General features: G+C 46.7%; 1 protein-coding gene across 4 annotated transcripts in view; it reads right to left on the bottom strand.

The window, feature by feature from the left end:
• LOC122394734 (signal-induced proliferation-associated 1-like protein 2) overlaps positions 1–21,919 on the bottom strand; it is a 48,962-nt gene that overhangs the window by 2,753 nt on the left and 24,290 nt on the right. For 2 of the 4 annotated variants that reach the window (XM_043409584.1, XM_043396040.1), the window contains exons 2-12: positions 6,720–6,906; positions 5,978–6,451; positions 5,394–5,684; positions 4,642–5,040; positions 3,920–4,131; positions 3,421–3,662; positions 3,169–3,275; positions 2,869–3,103; positions 2,291–2,665; positions 1,823–2,089; positions 120–1,571 (exon numbers count right to left, since the gene is read on the bottom strand). In XM_043409584.1, coding sequence (XP_043265519.1) covers positions 120–1,571; positions 1,823–2,089; positions 2,291–2,665; positions 2,869–3,103; positions 3,169–3,275; positions 3,421–3,662; positions 3,920–4,131; positions 4,642–5,040; positions 5,394–5,684; positions 5,978–6,451; positions 6,720–6,897 — 4,232 coding nt within the window. In that variant the 5' untranslated portion in view covers positions 6,898–6,906. The remainder of the gene's footprint in view (positions 1–119; positions 1,572–1,822; positions 2,090–2,290; positions 2,666–2,868; positions 3,104–3,168; positions 3,276–3,420; positions 3,663–3,919; positions 4,132–4,641; positions 5,041–5,393; positions 5,685–5,977; positions 6,452–6,719; positions 6,907–21,919) is intronic. The other 2 variants (XM_043408734.1, XM_043404264.1) reach the window with 2 other exon arrangements.

Below are 21,919 nucleotides of genomic sequence, written 5' to 3' on the forward strand. Positions count from 1 at the left end.
GTTTAAATATATTTTAAACGACTAAATAAAAAGGTGTCAGATCGGACCAACCAACAACGGAGACAATAAACATTAAACGAGTCAAGCGGGTACCAAAGCCTATCAATCTTTTAAGTTACCTTTCTTCCTTGGACATCTTGTTTTCGCTTGGGGCCGGACTGGACGCGGTGCTCGCGTTTGAGATCACCGTGGCCGGTCTGGCCATCGTCAGGATCACTTCCGATCCGTTTCCGTTTCCGTTCTCTTGCCCGTTCGTCGACAGAACCGTCAGCGTGCTGGCGCTGCTGCCGCACAGGTTCTCCCTGGACCTGCATCTGTTCTGTATCTCCAACAAATTGTTGTTGATCTTGTTGGAGTTCTGATTGCTGATCAACGCGTTCACGTTAACGTTGTTGTTCGTTATCTGGCCGTCGTCCGCTATGTAATCAGGATTTATCAGCTTCATCAGGTCCTCTTGCAGCGTGCTGGACGTCAAGTTCGCGGAGTTCCTGTGCGAGTTCCGTACGCCCGGCTTCGGCCTGGGGCTCTGGTTCCTCGAGCTGCCGCTGGAAGGAGTGAGATTTCCGCCTCGATGCTTATTGGCTCTTCTCAGCCTGGGCGACACGCTTCCGGAACCGTTCGACAGCTCGTCCTCGCTGGGCAGAGCGGTGGTCTCCGGGCAGTTCACGTCCGGGATCCGCACTTCCGGCGGCAGACTGGCGGCGAAATCTTTCGTCTGTCTGTACTCGACGTTTATCTTGTGAGGAACGGGCCTCTCCGTCATGGTGGTCTTCAAGCAAGTGACCTTCTCGCCGACCTTGAACTCGTGAGGTATCTCGTACCTGATCGACTCGCGATTTTGCTCTCCATCCGCGTGCTTCCGTTCGCCGTGCTGACACTCCAGCTCGTACTTCGCGATGTCCATGTCGTACTTGCTGTTCCTTCTCTCGTACAGCTCCTCCGTGTATTCGTATCCCATCGTTCTCTTCTCGTGCGCCCGTTCCTGCTCGTACTTGCCCTTCTCCTCCTCGTACTTCGAGTTTCTATCGGGCTTGCCGGCCTCGTACTCGTACTTCGGCTGCTCGTACTCGTTGTATCTGCCCAGGTTGTTGTTGCTGTTCGATTTCGGAAGACTGTAGGACGCGTTCTGCGCCAACGGAAGCGAATTAGACGCGGTGAGCTTCTGATGGCCGACGTGGTGCCCGTCGTTCTTGTGCAGCTCCCTCTGCGACGCGTACAAATTCTCCTGCTTGATCTCGTATTTCTCTTTCTGGAGTTTCACGTAATTGGAGGCGACGTGGTCCTGGGCCCGGTGAGCGTTCTCCAACTGCCTCTGATAATTCTCGTGCCTCGCCGTCTCCTGTATCGTTTTCGACGACACGTAATTGCCGTCCTTCGTATAATGATCGTGACCGTGGTGCTTCGAGTTCTCCGAAAACTGTTTGCTGCTGGCGTAGTGGGACTCTTTCTCCTTTTTCTGGGACGACTTGGGCGTCACTACTTGGTAATTTTGTCTCGCTGGAAGCGGCGGCGGCGGGGTACCGTCGGCGCGATGACCATTGTCTTGGTCCTGCGGTTCCAGGAGCTCGTACCTGCGTCCAAAAAATTCCGCTTCTTATATCTTCACGCGCTACGTATTCGCGGTTTATTTATTGTTTACTCAGGATAGGAAATTTCTTGTTTATTACATCCAAAACCTAAATGGAAGGTGCTATGGCAATTTATACACTATGTTATAAGAGAGTCGAGTGTAATGCCTATTACAAATTGATTACAGAGGAAAATTATTATATTTTATTTAACAGGAGAATTCGGAGAAGAGATGATAAAATTGCTCTCTTACCAGCGATCGTCGGCGCTGCTGTGTCCACTGCTGCTGCTGGTCATCGTTCCTTCCATGGGAAAGCGAGGATCGTTGAACGATCTGGAGCTAGATCCGGTTCCGTAGCCAGAACTGTTGCTCGATCTCGGCGGGCTGAAAGATCGCTCGTACCGCCTCTGATGAGACATGGCTGTTTGCTGACTCGGCGTGTTATCAGGACTGGTTACGTTTTCGTAGTCCCCCTCGTAGTTGCTCGACAAATACTGACAGTTTTGCAGCGAGCAACCTCTGTTCAAACAAGAAAAAGCGAACCGGTTAAATTTATCGACAGAAATGTCGATTAAAATAAACTCCTCGAAACGAATTGGAACATATTCATCAAATAAATTATTTTCCATAAATTAATATAATCTTCTAATTTTTTTTTCGAAACCATTTTTGCGCAGACCAGATATTAGCAGATTCTACGAAGCGTTTGGGCGAGTTTACCTCCTAGGATTACCGTCGTTGTTCGGTGGTATGACGGTGACCGTGACCTGGGCGCTGGTCTTCAGCAGATCGACCATCTGGTCGTGGCTCAACGTGGATACGGCTACTTTGCAAATTTCGACGAGCCTTGAGCCCTGTCTTAATCCCGCCTGCCAGGACAGTCCCATGCTCTCGACCTGCGTCACCACGCCATCCGGCTGAACGTGGAAACCCAACTGACCCAAACTGTTTCTCTTCAGAGACAGTTCCGTAGCCGGTGCTCCTTGAGTCACGGCTCGCAGACGAGCCACGATTTCCATTAATTCGTCCCTTTCTCCGTAATCACCGCGCACGTGGATCGTAATACACTCTCCTTGATGATAGTACAGTCGCAAGCTGCAATTAAACGCGTCAGAGTTTCCAGAATTACGTTCAAAAGAATCTTACTAAAGGATCGCGGTTAGAAACTGTTTTAACGAAAGTAGAGAAAGTACTGAAATATATTTCAAGGGTTGCAATAATAATGTAACCATGGATTAATATTTGTATATCAGTAAACAAATGATTTGAGTACTCGAGGGAGGAAGATGAAAGGGTACCTGTTCGTTTGAGCGTGCCAGCCGAGTACGCTCGCGCACGGAGTGACGAAAACAATCTGCCTGGAATGTTCCTCGATAAGAACGACGGTGTCTACGCTTATTCCTAGATAACAATCCGTGTTCTGATTACTGTCCTCCAGGATCACCTGCCAGCAAATCGCGCCACGTTGCGACGCGTCGCAGGACAATCTCGGCCTCACCGCCGCCTTCTTCTTGCTGCTGAACGACAGCATGGCTGGTTCCAAAAGACAAACACCGTTAAATATCGTTTCCATCTTCGATATTTCTTATTACACTTACAAAATTTCTGTCCAGTGTCGACCACGGACGTGGAGGAGTAGTTGGTCGCGAGATCCTTCAAATACTCTTGCCTCGTCCTCGTCGCCATCGTGGCGAACTTCTCCGACCTGCGAGACAACACTTGCTTCGTGAATTATTAACTACTTAACCGTAGGTACTTTTAACTCTATTTTGGGGCCACGAACGAGTGAACATCGAAGAATAAAATTGCTGCAAGTAGCGTCGAAGTTTACAAGATCAAGATTAATTTACCTATGGGCTGCGTTTTCTGCGTTGATCACTTTCGCCAGGATGAAGTCGGCGAAGTTTTTCCCCTTGGCGAACATGGCGCCCGGGGTAACTGGAGGTCCAAAAATAGGAACTTCTTTGCTCCTGGACACGGCCACGCTGTACTGAGTATTATCCGAGCACGGATTGATGGCTTTGACCACGATGAACACGTGTTGGAACTGAGAGCGTATCCTCCGTGGGCTGAACGGTAACGCGCCAGGTTCCTATTTTATAAAACGGAATTACGCTTCTTCCGTTCCATTGTCCAGTAAATATTAATATTGTACATTGATTCTAAATCTTTTGATGCGTCGTAAAAAAATTATTTCCTGATACAAAAGATAACAGCGGAGATTGTCGCGAAATAAAAACGATACAGCTTTCTATAACGCGGATTTGAAGGTTTTGAACGTGTCGGGTGGTCGGGCAGGATGCAATCCCGGTTAATTGCAAATTATCGCCGTAGCCATTGTCTCCTTACCTGGAAAACTATCGTGACTATGTCGTTTCCGATGTGCCTCTTCCTGAGCAGCTGTTGCCTGTTATTCGGCGTAAAGGGTAGCATCGTCGACACGTGAAACGTCACTTCCGCTCCACGGTGCGTAGCGGCGACCGCGTGGGTACCTGTCGAGTCGGTTCTCGTATCCAGGCCAGCCTTGTAACCTTCGAATCCTCGCAGTCTTATTCTTTGGCCTGTCGTGTAACGTAGAATTATCTCGAGTACCGCGGCGAGAAAGAACCGTTCCGCCGCGAGATTCCTCGTTCCGTGGAACTCGAGACTCTTTACTTTCGTTTCGCGAATCGTATTAATCTCCCCCCTCTCAGCCATTTCGCTAATTACAGTACAATCTAATACATTGCATCGAGTTAAACACTGGCAGACTTCGAAATGCAATTCTATCGTGCAAGGTAATATCAGCCGACTCTCGACGCACGCTTTCACGCGATAAAAAAAATTTCTCCGCTCGCCAGGGGAGAATAAATCGCGTTTAATGATTTGTAATTGCGCTTCGGGTGTACTGGTAACAGGGATGCACTCGTTCGAACGATTTTATGATGGATTTCAGGAATTTAGTGAAATCTTTTCTTCGTTCAGAGGATAGGTACGTGTCTCAGATTCTAGGATCCTTGAATCCTTGATCTTGGAAAGGCTTCAAAAATTGTTCGAGCAAGTCCATGCCTGTGGTCGAATTGAATGCTCACCGATAGCGTCGAGGAACTCGAGGAAGGCCGGTCCAGCGTGTTGGTTGTTGTACATCTCCTCCTCGGTCCTCTGTCCGGATCTGCAGTAGAGAACACCGACCTTGTACCTGCTGGAGAGTCCTTGCTCGTCCAATCGAGCGAGAGCCTCCTCGGCGGCGGGAGTGCCGAGCCTCAGACAGCCAAGCTGTACTTCCGGGGCAACCAGTTCCAAAAGTTCCCTGGTGGGCAGTCGATTGCCCTGGGGCCTGATCCCGAGGGCCTCTTCCGGCACCGATCCGCGGAGCGTCAACAGCTCCGAGGTGCGGACGATTATCCTATATTGATTAACGTCTTTTCGAATGCTGATCGCGACTGGACCCAGTTGCTCGTCCATGCCGAACCAGTTTTGGTGCTCTCGACCTGGAAACGTTTAGGCTACCACTAACGGTGCGTCGCGGGCGCAGAAACCTACAGGAATACAGTGACCGACAAAAGTTTCCGGCCAAACTATCCTCTCGATACTCTTCAATGAATAGCCGGAAACTCTTGGTGCACGTCGACGCGGAGGACACTTTGTTGCTTTATGATTTTATTAAGAAATGTCTTTTCTACGATTTCTAACAGCCACGAGCCATAGACAATTTTATTTTTAATTTTTCTTGGAGTTGAATCTTAGAAATATTGACGATGTTTGAGTTAAGGGTCTCGATACTCGTAGCTCGCAATTAAGTATGAAATATATTTGTATTCGATGTTTTCGTTTGATGGCTCACCGAGAAAGTATCTCCTGTAATAATGGGCGCCCTCGTCGACGCTCTCGATGGGTAATGGTCGTTTCTGCATCGGACAACTGTGCTTCCATAATGTCTCGCCGGGCGCCGGCTCCAAAACCGCGATACCGTACGATAATGGCGGTCTGTGAACTCCGTTGCCTTGGGAGCACCGAGTCAGACCCACTTCTCGCTCTCCTTCGCCGCCGATCTCGTTTCGGAAAAATGGGCACGATTCCAACAGTTCGTTACCTACAATCGCGCCAGGGGTCACAGGACTTACTAAAACAGCGCCTTTGCCAAAATTCGACAAAATTTCTATTCATTTCCAGCGAACACTCGACGTCCGCTCGTTAACGCTAGATTCACGGATTCCTCTTACTTTTTCAACGTTCAGACACGTTTAGACAATACTCATCTAATATGTATGCAATTATATCAATGCTAAGAATTATTTTCTCTATCTGAATCGATTTGTACTTGACTGAATCATCAAAGCTAGCGAAATATACATATTCTTTGAGAACTGACGTATTTGATTTCAGGTCGAATTTATAAGGGTTGAAGAACGTCTGTAAAAAAGGTACCTTTTCCGTCGCCAGCGTCTTCCTCGGGCGTCTCGTCGGGGGTAGACGCCCTGAAGGAGCTGGCAGCGGAGGCCCCGGTGGCCGTGTTCCTCCTCCTGGCGAGCAGGATCCCCCTCAGTTTGGCCGCGTAACCGAGGTTCGCCGTGAGCGACTGACAGTCGTAGTGCGCGAACGCCCGTCGTCTGTGCCTCTCCTCCACGTCCGCCGAAACCACCGGGCTGCTGCAGCTTTCCTCCATCGCTCGGGGCGGTTTCGCGCCCCACAATCTATTTAATTTCAGTCGCAGCTTGGGACTCGAGCCACCTGTCGGACCGCAGACCTCGTCCGCGTCTACTGTCTGCCCGTCGGAGACGCGCCTCAGGTAATCCACGCCGACCGAGTTCCGTTGATCCGACGACGACGGTCGCAGATCCTGAAGCATCGCGAACAAGTTCTCGCCGACGGTCACGGACTGCGCCACTACGTCGATACTCCCTGCGAAACCACCGGAAATCAACCGATAAACTCGACGATCGAGTCCAGGGTTCGTCAACGGCGAACGAATGTTTTCGTTAAAAATCTCCTTTGTGCAAAATGAAATGATAATTTTACGACTGGCAATTTCAACGATAATCCCCTCCAATTTTAAAGGGATATTTTCATCACCCTCGAGTCGCCTTTTAGACTTTAATACAAAGAAGGATGTCTTCTAATTTTATAAAAAATCTACGCTTGTGGAGTTTGTTGGCTCGTTTCTACTCACCGTGTGATCCATACTCCCTTCTGAGGGGAGCTTCTGGCACTCGAGAGGCTGGGTCCGGACTGTGCGGAAGCTCCAAGCTGGAGTTGGACCTGTGAAGGGCCAATCCGCGGCCCACACGGCTGTTCAGCCCTCCGCTGCCGCCGCCGCCGCCGCTATGTATCGGTAGGCTCGCGATCATCTCTTCATTCTGCGGGCAAAGATCGGCGTTACTTCTCGGAATCGAGGGAAAGAATTCCGCTCGCGTCGCGAGAACTCAACGAGTCCGTGACTGGTGTTCTAACCCTTCGCGAACGGGTGTCTGGATGGGCAACTCTTTACCTTCGAGATAAAAACGTTCACTAACCGCCTCTAACGAAGGTGAACAACTATTTCTTTGCTACTTCTTCCGAGAAAAATTAGCAATCTATTCTGACCCGTACTTTGTCAGTCAACGATTTACAGATTATAGATTGTATCATCGGAGTTCAATTGAAAACTAGGTCTCTATTGATCCTCATCGGTCACTCTATTTGTCTTACAGTAACTGATAAGAGAGTGGATATCATATCATATCAACAATACACGTTTCTTTATGCGTCACGTTTTGAGAACCGTTCGCAAAGTGTTAATTGACGACGTTCCGTGAAAAACGGCGGTTACGTTCGTCGCCGGAAATTCGGTGGCGCATCCGCGCGGCATTGCTCCATTTAGAAGTTACTGCCGCAACGGTTGCTCGGTGTCACGGGTTAAGTAGAAATAAACTTAAGTGCCTCTAAACAAGCGCAAAGTAGGACAGCTAATTAGAATCGGTCGGCCCTTCCCAGTCGCTCGTGCACATTCGCCGCGAACACGCACACACCCACGCATCTGGAACGCGTCCCGAGGGTTCCGCAGATGCGTGACGAGTTCATTCGAGTGCCTTTTGCTGTAGCGTATTTCCCCAACTTCTACACCCCACAGAATTTCTCCTCTTCTCGATCGGAATCGAGTCGCGGTTTTTTTCCAATTTCAATTTTCAGTTCAACCCCCGCGACCGTAATAGCTCCTTTTAAAAATCGAGGGGGAGCAAAGGAGGAAGGACGTTAATTAACTCGGTTCGAGATCCAGCTCACGGAGCACGAAGCGTTTATTGTTGCCTGAAACGCGATACGCGTGCAGACGCGCGTGTACTCTCGCCTGTACGAAGAAAACGGGACGCACGCTATGCACCTGCTCGTACGCGATTGACCGTGCGAGATTTAAGCCGTCCCCACACCAGACCATCGTCCAAATCCTCCAAAAAGTCCATGGACTCTCTTAGTACCTCCACGATACTTTTACGACTGATTTCAGCAGCTGGACGATGCTTTTAGATGCAAAAGACACGTGAAACACACGTAAAAGTAACAGACCATTGGAAACTTAATATTTTACAAGTTGTTCATATTCAATAGCTCGATCTTCGTATTGAAATCGTATCTATCGCAGTAGATCGCGTAACACCGACGACCGTGGTTATGGGTGTACGTTTCGATCGTTATAAATAGAATGAAAATTGTACCGTTTCCAAATGCATCTGTCGACCAATAAATAATATCAAATTGTAATTGTTTCAGAGCCGATCGGATATCAGTTGTTCGAGTTAAAAGTTCTTTATGGCTGTGTTTAACCTCCGGTTCGAAGCCATAAACCAAAAAGCAACACTTTCGTCCTGTTAATTCGAGAAAGCGCGTTGCGTAAGCACGCGTAGAAGCAATGAACCGCGACGGCGAAGCGTGAATCGGCCTTTAATCCTGTACCGTTGCTCGATTCGCCAAATGTGTCCGGTGAATGGGCAATTCCATTGTTAACTCGGAACCGGTATCCGCGCTCTCGTACACGCCGGACCGATCGAAGCAAACCGGGATTAATTGCCGGCGCGCGTCCACGTCATTCGAACTCGCGTCACGCCGTTCGATCGCAAAAAATCGATTCGTCGATCATAAACTGCATCAAAAATGCTCTCGCGTAAAAAAAAAAACACGCGACGATGCACATTCAACTCTCAAAATCGTCAACTCGCGGCGTACGCAAATCCGTTTCTAATCTTTTCTTAGAAAAATTTTAAAGGCGTCTTCAACGGACGCGTAAAATCAGCAGCCCGATCGTTCCATTAACCGTTCAGAATTACCGGGAGTTAATTAACTTCAACGCGTGCTCTTAATCGCCACGTAACATGCTACTTTTTTCGCGTAGATTCAGAACAAATCTTATCTACCCGGATCCGATCGTTGGAATACGATAGCGTTGCAAATTTTCCATGCTCTATCGACCTCTTTTCAGAATCTGTTCGTTCCTTTAAATGCATCGTTCAGGGGACAGATTTATTGCACCGATTCAACAGATAAACTTTGTTTACTTTTGATACCGTATCTTATTTAATTATTGAATCGGAGCATCGTACACGTATCGAGAACAACGATGAAATTTATATTTATTTCGCGTGTAAATACGTGTAACCTGTGCAAGGAAATAAATAATTGTGTTCCACGGTCGCGTACGGTATCGTCTGCGAATTCGAGGGACGCGAAGACCGACGTGGGTGAACCAACAGGCCGGACGAGACGAAATTTCATGCGTTTCGAGCATTTTCGCCGGTACCCGTGCGTGGAATAACGAGGCGCGGTTCGACGACGATCACGACGACGACGACGACGAACGAGCAGAAGGATCGGGCCTCGATGGTATTTGGCGCGAACGACGACCGTGGTCGGACCATCGAGGAGCCCGTTGCATTCCGCGCGTTCCACGCGTCACTTTGCCGCTCGTGCTCGATGCCCGGTGTGCTCCGGTGGCTTCGTACAACGTCCTCGAAAAGAGACGTTATGCGATTCGCCGGTACCAGTCACCTGGTGAAACCGTGAATCACAATTTCGTTTCTGGCAGATGTTTCGATCAATGGGGACCTCTAGTCAACAGCCCAACAATGTACAAGCTCGACGCAGCTTGGGAAAATCTCTGTACGAGAGAATGCGCTGGGACCCACCCCCTTCGTCTACCAGAAAACCTTTCAAATTGTTCACCTTCGTAGAGTCGAACGATAGATTGCTCGAGAATTTTATTTCTTGAATTATATAGCAATATTATAATAATCGTGGAAAATTCTGGTTATTAGAAATGTTAGAAACCACTGGACCAAGCAGTATTATACGCGATGTCTATAAAGTCTCCCCACCACGCTCAGGCCACGCCCTCCGGGGAAATTTTTTGCCTCGTCGAGTTGTAGATTCTTTTAAAATTACTGCGATTTCTTCGCTGTTTAGTATACTGATGATTGGAAACGAATGCAAATGTTGACGTTTTACGATATGGGACACGACCTAGCGTAACGGTTCTCGTTTGGAAAATAGCGCGAGATTCGAATGTTTAACCTTCGCGGCGTCGAGTCGAGTGGTTGAAAGTTTGAATGCATGCATGGTTTCCTTCCGTCAGAGGCTGTCGCGTCACCGGGCAGCTCGTCCTTGGAAAATAGCAAGCGACGATGAGTCAACGCCAGTTTCGACCGCGGGATTCGCTCTTAAGTTTCTCTGGCTATCGCGCGGCGAAGTCTCCTTCTCGCGTTTCAAGCGATCGCGCGCGTTTGTGGTATTTCTTTGTCGCGATCCTCGGCGTAACCTCACCGGGGATCCTCGATCCTCGCAAAGGAATCGATTGCGCAATGGATTTCGCGGTCGAAACCGCTGGGAATCGAGCACCGTGCAATCGATTACAAAATTGTTCGCAAAAATATTGCGTTGAATCTAAATAGACGAAAATCAATTTTAATACTTTTATGAACGATTAAATGATTTCGTCGAACAAAATTGCGATTGTCCTGAATTTCCACGACTTCCGCGTCGACCTTGAATATGTTTTTCCAGTCGCGTTTAGGTATGGCGCGCACGTACGTTACTCGAGAGGCGTCTTGCTCGCGTTGTGCACCTGAGCAACGCGTACCTGCAGGTTGCACAACGCGAGTAAAATTACGAGAAACCGTAATGCAGGTTACGACTGGTCGGTGTCTGGTCCCCCCGGTTTCTGCCTCGACACGCGAATACGAAACGATCGAGCTTCGGTATTCGCTGCGAGGTTCCTTCCGCCGCCATTGTCCACCAGCTGTTCCGTATATTTTTTCCAATAACGGCTCGCGTCCTTGCGCGCGTACAGACGATTTGCGTAACGATTCACGACGGCCACTTACGAGCAGGAAATCCGGGCTAATTAGAGAATCCAATTAAAACGCTTCCTCGATCATCGGGACCCGGTCGTTCGTCCTTTAAATCGGACGAAATTTTAATAATCACCCAAACACTCCGCGATGCCACTATCACGAGTCGATTCGGTATGTTTCAGGCAAACGCTATCGTCCGCCTTTCGTTTATATTAAACTGTTAATCCGAGAGAAAACGATTTAGACGATAGTTATTCCGCATTCGCAAGAAAAATGTGAAGATCGCGCAGTACGAAAGGAGAAAGAAGAGAAACGGTTATATATGTGAAATATGCGAAGGAAAGCTGCAATTGGAGAGTGTTTCGAAATACATCACGAGTAGTTTAAAATTGTAAATAGTGGAAAAGAATACTTTTGCACGTCAATTATATTAAATATATTTCCACTTATAATAGTGAAAATCCAATGAAATATAGAAGATTTCTCTAATCGCGGAGGGTTACTAAAGAAATCAACTTTCCACCAGTAAGAATGTATGATATAGTTATAAAAAATTCATGAAAATATCCTCTGTTGACGTCGCTAAGGTGGCATAACCTCCGAAGGCCGAGCTCTACATAGTCCCGCTATAAATTCTGCGAGCGATGTTTAAAAATAACAGCGGCGTCCATAAATTTAAACGCGCGAAACTGGCAACACGGTCAATGTAAAGTTGTTAACTCGTAGAACGATAGACCGAAGATAAACAATGACCAGTCGCAAACGATTGGTATTTACAAAGCAATAGAGCGGAGCGTCCATGAGAATCGCGTCGCTCTAATAACGTTGTTCGAAGCGGAAAACCATGCTTGGAAGATTTATTGCTTGACATAGACATTTGAAATATCTAAAACCATTTATTTATATCGTATTCCATATTTTCTCGCAAAGATACAAAACACTGATTATACGCTACGAAAACGAACGTTTATTTACTAGAAGAACGTAAACGTACTATTCCCCTTAAATACACACAATTTTATGCATTATTAACTCCTCGATTTTTTATTTTTTATTTTTTATTTTTTATTTCAATCGTACACACAACGAGGGATGTCGTATTAGGCAAAGTATTTGACAGAACTTGAGTTGCATTTCGAGCAAAATGTTCGTGTATTTACCATTGCGATAACAGGATCGAGAAAGGTAGGAGAGAAACGAGTCTGAAATCCGGTCAGCCGCCACCGGAAGTGATGCGTGTCCGAAGAACGAAGTCGATGCTCGAAGCTGCCCGTAGTATTCGACGATAATTTATTTTCCTTTGTTTTTTTTCGTAATTTATAAGTTCTGCGCTCGCGATTGATACGCTTGTCGACTCGAAAACGGGTCGGTTTAAAACCTCGCGCGTTCATTCATTTATTCAGTCAAACCGGAATGTCCCGTTGATTACGATAATTATAATATAACAACAGGATGCAAGAAGTAAGATTTTAACACCTGTGCTCGTAACCGGATGATTTGAAAATAATAATTTTGTATCTGAACCACCGAAATAACGAAACACTCGTGGAAACGATCCACTTTATTGATACTTTGCATATTTATCGTCCGTTGTACGTATTTATAGCGCAAATACACGCCGCGGTAATGATTTACGTAGATCATAAATATACGAGGTGTCCAGCAGATTCCCATACAAACTTTACCAGCATACTTTACGACTGAAAATGAAACAAAAACGTGATATGCTTCGTTAAACACTCATTAACTACTGCAAACTGACGAATACATTTTTAGACAGTGGAGTGAACGCCAATTCATTACATAAATTTTAAAAAGCTTGTTTGAAACATATCGACACTCCTAAAATACTATTACTACAAACGCGAACGACACTAACGTATGCAAACATGGTATCCTCGACTCCACACTCCTCCGTGTCTTTTATTTTACTTTGCCTTTTTGTCGCTGTTTCGACGAACGCGACAAGAAAGGAACGCAAGAAAGTTGCCGAACGGATTGTTCTTGTGTTAACTGTAAAAGCTATTTTCTCCGAGCGGAAAAGAAATTCCCCCATCCTTCGTCCGCTCCAAGATTCGATCAACGCCGATGGTCTCCGCGTCAAACTAACTCTTCGCGTGTCTACCGCGTACGCTCGATCGAGCAACCGAGTTAAAACGGAGTCAACAACCGACGTTACACGCGTTAGAACCACTTCGAGAAGATAAGGGACCACCCTCGAACTACCAAGAAGCTTTCAGTGTCCCCCGATAACTGGTTGCCGTCCGTCGTCGCGCGATGGAAGCATCCGCGGCAATAAAGTCGTACAGGGAGTAGCCTTCCAGCGATCGACGACGATCTATCAGGAATCGATCCAGGAAGACCGCGAGGCGTCGCGAAACGCTCCGGGACAAAATTACGAGCCTCTCTTATCGCAACACTTTGCCAACACGACGCAACAAGGTGGTGTGATCGATCCAATATCAATTTCTACATCTCTATCAGGGCAAACTTCTTCGCGCGGTTTGATTCGTAAGTAAGTACCAGAACTTGCGTGATGATTTAACCGATCAATGAGGAATCGTGCATGAAGATAGACTGTCGAGGAGGCAATAGTCCAACATTCTTTGGTGTCCAATGTATCCACTATATCTTGCATAACAATTAATCGAACCTTGTATGAATGAACGGTTAGCAAACTGTTATCTTCTTCGTAAGCTACGAGCATCTCGTACACCGAAGATGTTAAATTTCCGGATCTCAGTTGGAAGTTTATCGAGCAGAAACGATGTTCTTTATGCCCAAGAGTCGAAGATAAAAGGAGCAACATTGGGGGGGCAACAGTCTCTGGCGAACATTCCCTATCTTGCATATCAATTAGTAGACCCTTATCTGAACGATTAGTGAACAGTTATCTACCTCGAAAACTACGGGTATCTTGTACATTGAAAATATCAATGTCTGTATCTCTATTAGATATCCGCGGAGCGGAAACGACGTGCATTATGTCCAAGAATCGATGATAAAAGAAGGAACATTGCTGCAAGAAACGAGCTACGAAGATCGTCGAGGGGGCAACAGTCTCTGGCGAACATTCTTCGGTGTCCAGTGTATCGGGTTCTCTCATCCTCGACGATCAGCGAGCGTGTCGCGGAGTCGTGGCTGCGGAGTCCTAGGTACCGAACTCGTACGACGACTTTTCCGTGTGCACGTCTTGTGGGAACGCTCGAGGTGCGTGCAACCGCAGAACCCATCGTTCCCCGCCCCGTATCGACGAATCCATCTTGCAGATGGATTCGAGTACGTGACCGTATGAAAGTGACGCTTGCCCGCTGGAGGCTGAAACACGTCGTCTCGATCACCCGCTGGAACTAATTTACGCCCCGTTTGCCTGACAAGACCTCTTCGGCCACAGTTGGACAAGCGTTTGTCCCACAGCGTGGCTTAGTCACCCATCTGACCGTACCACAGGCGAGGTATAAGAGCACACCAATACGCGTTGTTTGCATTTTGAAACATTAAAATCCTTCAATCTGCTCAGGAGTTATCAGAGGAATCATTCGTTCATGGTCAGACATTGTATTTTCGGTAAAGAATTTTTTTTCTCGAAACTGAGCAGGATATCGGGGGTATATCTATTCACCAAAAATGATTGTAATTGACCCCTGCAACCGAAAATAATTTTTCCAGAACGATTTAAAATTTTTTAATTTTGTCAACAAAGTCCACCTACTCGAATTTTTTTCTCGAAAGTGCATAGAAATTCGAGGGTATGTGTAATGGCTAAAAATGATTGTGATTGGCCCCTGCAACCTAAAATAATTTTTCCAGAACGATTTGAAATTTTTTAATTTTGTCAAATTTGTCCACCTACTCGAATTTTTTTCTCGAAAGTGCATAGAAATTCGTGGGTATGTGTAATGACCAAAAATGATTGTAATTGTCCCCTGCAACCGAAAATAATTTTTCCAGGACGATTTGAAATTTTTTAATTTTGGCAAATTTGTCCACCTACACAAATTTTTTTCTCGAAACTGAGCAGGATATCGGTGGTATGTCTATTCACAAAAAATGATTGTAATTGGCCTCTGCAACCGAAAATAATTTTTTCAGAACGATTTGAAATTTTTTTTTTTCGTCGAAATATTTATCCATTCTTTGTGAGTTTGTGCATTAAAGTTAAAAGGATCGAGGTTGTTAAATAAAATAAAATAAAATGACCGATAGTTCTGCAGTGTTCCCTGCTAAGTAAATTCAGGCTTTGTGGTGGAATCATAGTTTCGAAACTTCCGGAACACCCCGTGCAGTGGGCGAACGCTTCACGCGAATGAAATCGCGCAGCATTCGCGTATCCATTGTCGGTCGGATATCTGCTTCGATAAGTTTCACGGATGGCCTGTTCGCGATACACGCGCGTATGCAGGTCGAAGTCGCTGCACGAGTTTCAGCGCATCCTACCCGGTTTCCCACAATTTCTCCTCTTTTTGCGTCTGAATTTTACGGCTACGAAACAAACTGGAAGAAACGTATCCATTTACTTGGCCTCTGAAGCGAACAGAAGTGTTACCCAAAATTATCGAGTTGGGTTGGAGAAACAATATTTAAAAATTTGAATATTAAATTTTGTGGATTATAATTTTTATTCCTTCAGTAACAGTGGCAGTCTCGGATAAATAACACTCCTTATTGCAGAAACGAGGATACCTTGAAGGCCTTCTTCGGGGATTGCAATTACTATCCTTTTTCAAAGAAAAAGTTTTCTGACCGATTTGAATGCACGCCCATTATAGAGAAGCCAGCAGATATCTTGCAAAAAATGTTGCAAATTGCTAGCGCGAAGGATGGAGATATAAATGCCTTTTCGAGCAATAATTTGCACGAATATCGCTTACGCGACTGTTCGAATGATTGCAAAGCGTGTGTGTGCAGTGTTATTGTAAAACCTGCCGCGCGACGTGGACGTGCTAAATGGGTATGCTGGCACACTACTATCGTTGCAACTCGAAGTACGACTCATCGTGGGATAAAACGTTATGTCTATGACCCCTGGTAGACGCCAGGCTCGGTTTCTTCTTTCGTACACGATCCACTCGAGAGCCAATGAGACGCGTCTCGGGAGCAAAGTGGCAAACATCGCGAAACCCAATGGGCAAGCGCCACTTCAACCGATTAAACCGTGAAGCACGCAACTTATTGTAAGAAACAAGAAACGCAACACTCGGTGAATACCTTAGCCGGCTATCCGAGCGTGATCATTCCATTTGGAAAGCTAGAAAAACTCAAAAGGCAACAAAAACCGCTTCCGGCGCCGCGCAAAACGCGTGGAAATTGAGTTAATTAAGATATGGAAAAAGCAGAGCTATTTATTCGAGTACCCCGTGGATGCGTTCGCACTATTTTCAAGGCGACTACGTAAAAAGACTTTTCGAACGATTCGCGTTGAGTGGCGAGATCCACTTAAGCCGCGAGTCGAGATACACTTTTTACGTCTGTGAATAGTACCGACATACAATTTGAAATCTATAAAGTGGAGCCCCCGGGGGACAAGATTAAATATAATATCGTATTTTATATTCGTGCGAGAGATGTGAAACGAACAACCTAATGTTTACAACACCAAAGGAAAAAGGGTTGATCGATGCGAAAGAAACGAATAGAAAAGGGAACAGAGTGTTGCGTTTTGAAAATGGCGCCCGTTCGATGGATCGATCGAGAGCTCGATTCGCGGCGCGCAACGGTGGGATTCGTCGTCGCGCGGATAGCGATCGCGCGAAGGACGTGGTCGTTTTGCCGCGTATTTGTCTCCATCGCGCGTAGTTATCCCACAATTTCACGAGCATGCACGTAGTTTCTTGTGTACGTACAGCACGGAACGCACGACGATCATCCGAACTAGTTATGTAAATGCCTTTGCATTCTTGACGCGATCTACGAGCGTATCGCGAAGCCGTTGTGCGCCGCGCAGAGAATGCGCGCGCTCCGCGTCGATTCTTTCCCCGTCCTCTTCTTTATCGCATTCCTAGTACCGACGAGACGGTCAGTTATACACACGGCGGACCTCCAAATAGGATCCATACGCGCCACGACTTTTCCAATCGATCTGAAACAGCTCCAAGGAGGGAGAGACGCTAGCAAAAGACCGCGAAAAAATTCCAAGTTTCCAAGAGATTATCATTTTCTCGACGAAAAATTGTCCAAAAATACCATAGAAATAAATGCATCGCGTGACTGGATTTTTAACAAAATGGACTTATTACAGAACCTAACACCTTTCCAAGATCAAAGACTGATTTCAGTGCATAATGCGATGCGTTGCAGACTCTGAGTCTGGTGTCTCCGCATTTGGAAACACTTAAAGTTCGACAGGATCTACGCAAGTCGACGGTCACGGCGACCATAAATTAGAAGACCCTGCTAGACCACCCTGACGACTGCCAGCCTTTCGACAGCCATTTTACATCTCTTTCCACAACCTTTTCTAGAATCCCCTCTTGTGACTTGTAAAGAAAATCGATTGAATAAATCACTTTTGGCGTGAAAAAATGATCAACCCATTTCTAAATTATTACCGCAAGAAACGAGTATACGCGTTTCGTCGATTTGGACTTTTGAGCCGTGGGGAATATTTAATCATGCACCGCGGTAATGTGCTCCGTGGAGTCTTGTCTGGGAACGACGAACAATTCCCTTTTTCCTTCGCGTTCGGTATTAAGCGAGTTTTCCGGCGCGATGTAGAAGGGAGTCACGCATTTTTTTTTTTTCTCTCCGCGGATCCCTCGAGCGTAAAGGCATAGCCATATAAAGCTACGGTAGATAGAATATTATTTCGCCCCTTTCTGGGATCGCAAACGAGGTTGGCACAAGAGATCGTAATAACATCGAGCACCATTACCGTGGTAAAATACTAGTTTTTCCAACGGTTTCCGCCCGTTGATTGCAGCCACGATGCAACCACGCTCCGCCTTGTATACAACGAGTAATTATTTTTTTCTAATTGTGCGAATTCATCGGCTAAAAGAAAGTCACGTGGACTGAGCGAAATGTCCCGTTCGCTGTTTTATTTCCCTATCGCTGGGCGTGCACTAACAGTGGACCTTTCAAACTTTTTTTTCAAAACACCTACAAAGTGTAAATTAAATTCGTACCGAGCAACGTGTGTGCTACTGATTTAAGTACGTTTAGGAATTTTTTTATTAACTTATAGCGATCTACTGTACTCGGAAGTCGTGCCATTTTTGAACCAGTCCAAACTAGAAGGAATAAATTTTTGTCGGCGAGCTTCCTCGAGCGTAAACTATTCTACGCGAAGACGTCGGAAGGGTTCCACCGCCCCTGCCGGGATCCAACGTCGAGATTAGCGTCGAAACGCATGGGAACGAATAGTTGTTGTTAATTGTTTCCTGAAGAACGCGTGGAAATGCCTCGCGGTTTCCTCGCCGCGGTTTACAATCGAGAACGCAAATAAATGCCGTGCAATTATTTGCATGGACAGCCTAGGTCCGCGTTAAATAATCAATGGGCCTCTTAAGAGGTAGAATTTTCATCTCATAAATCAAAGTATTAAAAAAAAAAAAATAGATCTAAATAAATAATAGTTTCTTTTCTTGTCTTGCTGTTAGAGGAGAATCGAGGATGAAAAGCGTAGGCGGAACTCGTTCGATTGTTACACATCCTTGAAACGCGACATATTCGTGTCGTCGTAGATTTCTGTGGCGCAATAGGAGAGCTAGAAAATACGGAGAACGCGAAATCGAGATCTACGAATGCTTGGAAACGGTCGCGAAGCATTGAAGAAACTATACAATGGAGGGAGATAATGGGGAGAATTACGATCTACGCGCTCGAACCGAATCGAGCGCGTACCATCTCGCGGGAAACGCGCGTGTTGCGTTTACGAGTTAATTAGATGCGTCTATCGTGCACTGTACGGTCTTCAGAAACCTACGATACGCGAGAAATTAACATTCTATTATTCTGTATCAAGGTGCACGAGTCTTTCTCGCGCACGACGACCAAGTTTCGATCGGAGATCCTGTTAAAACCATAATAAAAAAAATTTCTGCCACCGATTTCACTAGCGAGTGTTTCTATTCTGCATGGCGTCGAGTCGATTGCGAGAACAGGAGACGTTTTCGCGACATCCAACGACCATAAGAAGAGAGGAAGTTCGTCCCATTGTTAGAGAAAGCATTCGTTCGTTGGTTCCATTAGGATGACGAATTGTCGCCGGGAATGGAATTTCTCCCATGTCCGCGTGTATTCGCATCGAGGGGGGCTGAGGACACGAAACGATTAAAGCGGCGCGAGCGAAGAAAACGGATAACGTGGTTCGTGACGAATGCTTTACAAGAGAGCGTTCCTCTATCGACAAAGTGCATTTCAGAGTTGTCTCCTCGCGTCGATAAGTCCGGCACGTCGAACGTGCAACGCAATTAATCGCGATAGTTTTTGAGAGCTTAATAGCGACGTCGAACAGTGGCGCGCGATCGCGAACCGATCTCCATACTCGTCGCTTTCAAGTGACGTTCCTAAACGACTTAATAACTCCCTCAAAAATTAAGATTTTTGCTTGAAATTTCGTACACCCACTCTTCGACTCTCAGATTACGGAACGAGGGTTAAAAAAACATCCATTAACAAAGTTAAGTGACACGAAAATGTCAGTAAACAATAGCCGCGCGTAACCGGGAGTTCAAATACGGCTCCAACTTGGGAACAAATCCAAATAGGGCAAACGTTCCAACGAACTATTATTATCCATTGTTTTTGCGTCTTCGATCTACCGCCGAAGCGGGTCCCACATGCTACAATACACCCTGTACAGTTACGTTGCAGCCCGATCCACTGTTCCTTTTGCCCGGATTCCAGAGAAATCTCACAGTCGATTGGCGGTGGGGATCCGGTAATGGCGTAGGCGTGCGTGAAAATCTCGTTATTAGCGTTCAGCGATGGCGGTCCCGGGCGTTTCGCGAGAACTCCAGGCGCGCGAACCGACCGTTTTTCCTCTTTCTTTTTTATTTCCCTTTTCTTTTTTACGGTTCAACCGAGACGGAATTCTCGACGGGGGGAGGAGGAGGAGGCCCTTCTGAAAGCGAGAAACGGAAGAAAGGGGAAGGCCCCTTTGGCTACCGTACGCATGGCAGCCACATGTTGCTGTAAATTCGCGCGCGGCGGAGGATCGTTAAGTCGAAGGAAATGGCGCGTCTCACGCGGCGCGGGAGCGAAATATTGGCGCCATGGTATTACAAGGTAGTCGCGGGGCGATAAATTCTATCGGCAATATTATTACCGGCGATAAGCGTCACCTCGGTAGCTTCGCGAGCGGCCAATTTATTACCGTGCCTTGATACCGCGATACTTAACCGGCCCCGCGGTAGCACGCGTCTCTAACTTCGGCCATCTTCTTTTTGCCCGGGCGAATTTTCTTCGGGGAACAAGGTACGCAAATTTGGTGACTCGATCGACAGAAAAACCTATGATACTTACGGGACAAGCTAATAATTTATTGTTAAATACCTGTGATAGGAAGTTTGTTCGATGCTATGGGTTCGTCTCTATTCTTGACTTACCTGAAACAAATAAAAAAAAATCGAGTTAGTGGCAGAGTTACTCTTGAAATTTCCAAAAGATCTAAAGTATAGTTTGGATTTTGGATTTGACTGTTTTCTTGCCTCGGAAGATCACGATGGATGCGATGGGTTTGAGTTTACAGAAATAATACGACGGAAGGGCGGCCGAAATTCTTCTCGCGTTCCTGGCGGACGCGCGCTGGTAAGCTTTCAGGAATGCATTCTCTCAAATTGGGACAATTGAGGAGGAATGCGGGACCCGGCTGGGCGGGTTAGGCGGAATAAGGCAAGGCGGCCAGGGGCGTTCAACGTCGCGTCTTTCTTTTCTATCTGTGAGTCATCCCGGTGGCAGCCACCGGCGCATCGTGCCCATCGGTGAGATCGAGCTCCTCGATACGAACTCGCAACGATCGATTCGTTGCACGAGATTCCTTCCGTTAGAATCGACCAACTTTATTTCAACATTTACCTAGTCTTTGACGTTTTAAATTCACTTCATGTCACGCCGTTTTCGATTTTAATTCCGTTGGAATGCGACGCGTTGATAGATTATGTATTTAAAGTATGAATTTTTGTATCTGACGCGCGTAAACATGTATCTTAGGAGGTTTTCGTTTTTCGACGGCGTTCTTTGGTCGGTTTCTGGCTTGATCCCTAATCGCGGCGAGGGGCCCTCATGCTCAACCGTTGAACCTCGGCTGGGTTGTCCCCGCAGCCCCGTTGATATTTCTTTTCTTACGTAACGCGTGTCCCGGGGCCCTCGCCATCAAGATCGCATTCCATTCCGCCACCCTCGCGCCGCAGTGCGTTCAACCGGAGTTCATCGACGTTCTACGAAACTCTAACGTCGTGAAAAGGAAACGACGATGCTCGTGGAAGCGTATCGAAAAACAGCGGATCGACTTTTTACTCTACTTTCGCTTCACCTTTGATTCGTACGACACTGCAACGGCGCGGAAGAATGCGGGGGAAACATATTCAAAATGCAACGAAAAGCTTCATTCATATTCAACTCGTCAATTAAAGGGTGTATTATCGAACCGAGCATTTAAAGTCGCGTTCAAGGTTCCCAGTAATCGTGTTAAACGGTCAAGTTGAATTCCCCGCGCGAATCCGTGAAACAGGAGTCTCTGCTCCGGATCGAACACCCGTTTAATCGAAAGTTTCGATTCGAGATCAAGGTCGTCACGATCGGTCGCGCGCGTCGATCGGTATTTTCGATGTTCGATCGACCGAGATATAAAATTCGTATTCTTTGCCCCCCTCGATATACCTGTTGACTCCTGTCGCGCCTCGAAGAACGATTCGCTACATTTTTCGGCGAACGATTTCCCGCGCAGTCCGCCTCGAATTTCGTCGTTTTCCGCGGGCTGTCGTTCTTCTTCTTCTTCGGGGACGGCGAGAATCGCGCCAGCAGCTCCAGAAAACCAACGACGACCTTAATCGACATCGATACACACCGGATATCACGAATCCGCGACCGTTTCTCACGAAGTCTGTCACTC

The sequence above is a fragment of the Colletes gigas genome, unplaced genomic scaffold (assembly GCF_013123115.1).
Source record: "Colletes gigas isolate AHSC1104 unplaced genomic scaffold, ASM1312311v1 Colletes_gigas_Sc00001, whole genome shotgun sequence".
Taxonomy (NCBI): Eukaryota; Metazoa; Arthropoda; class Insecta; order Hymenoptera; family Colletidae; genus Colletes; species Colletes gigas.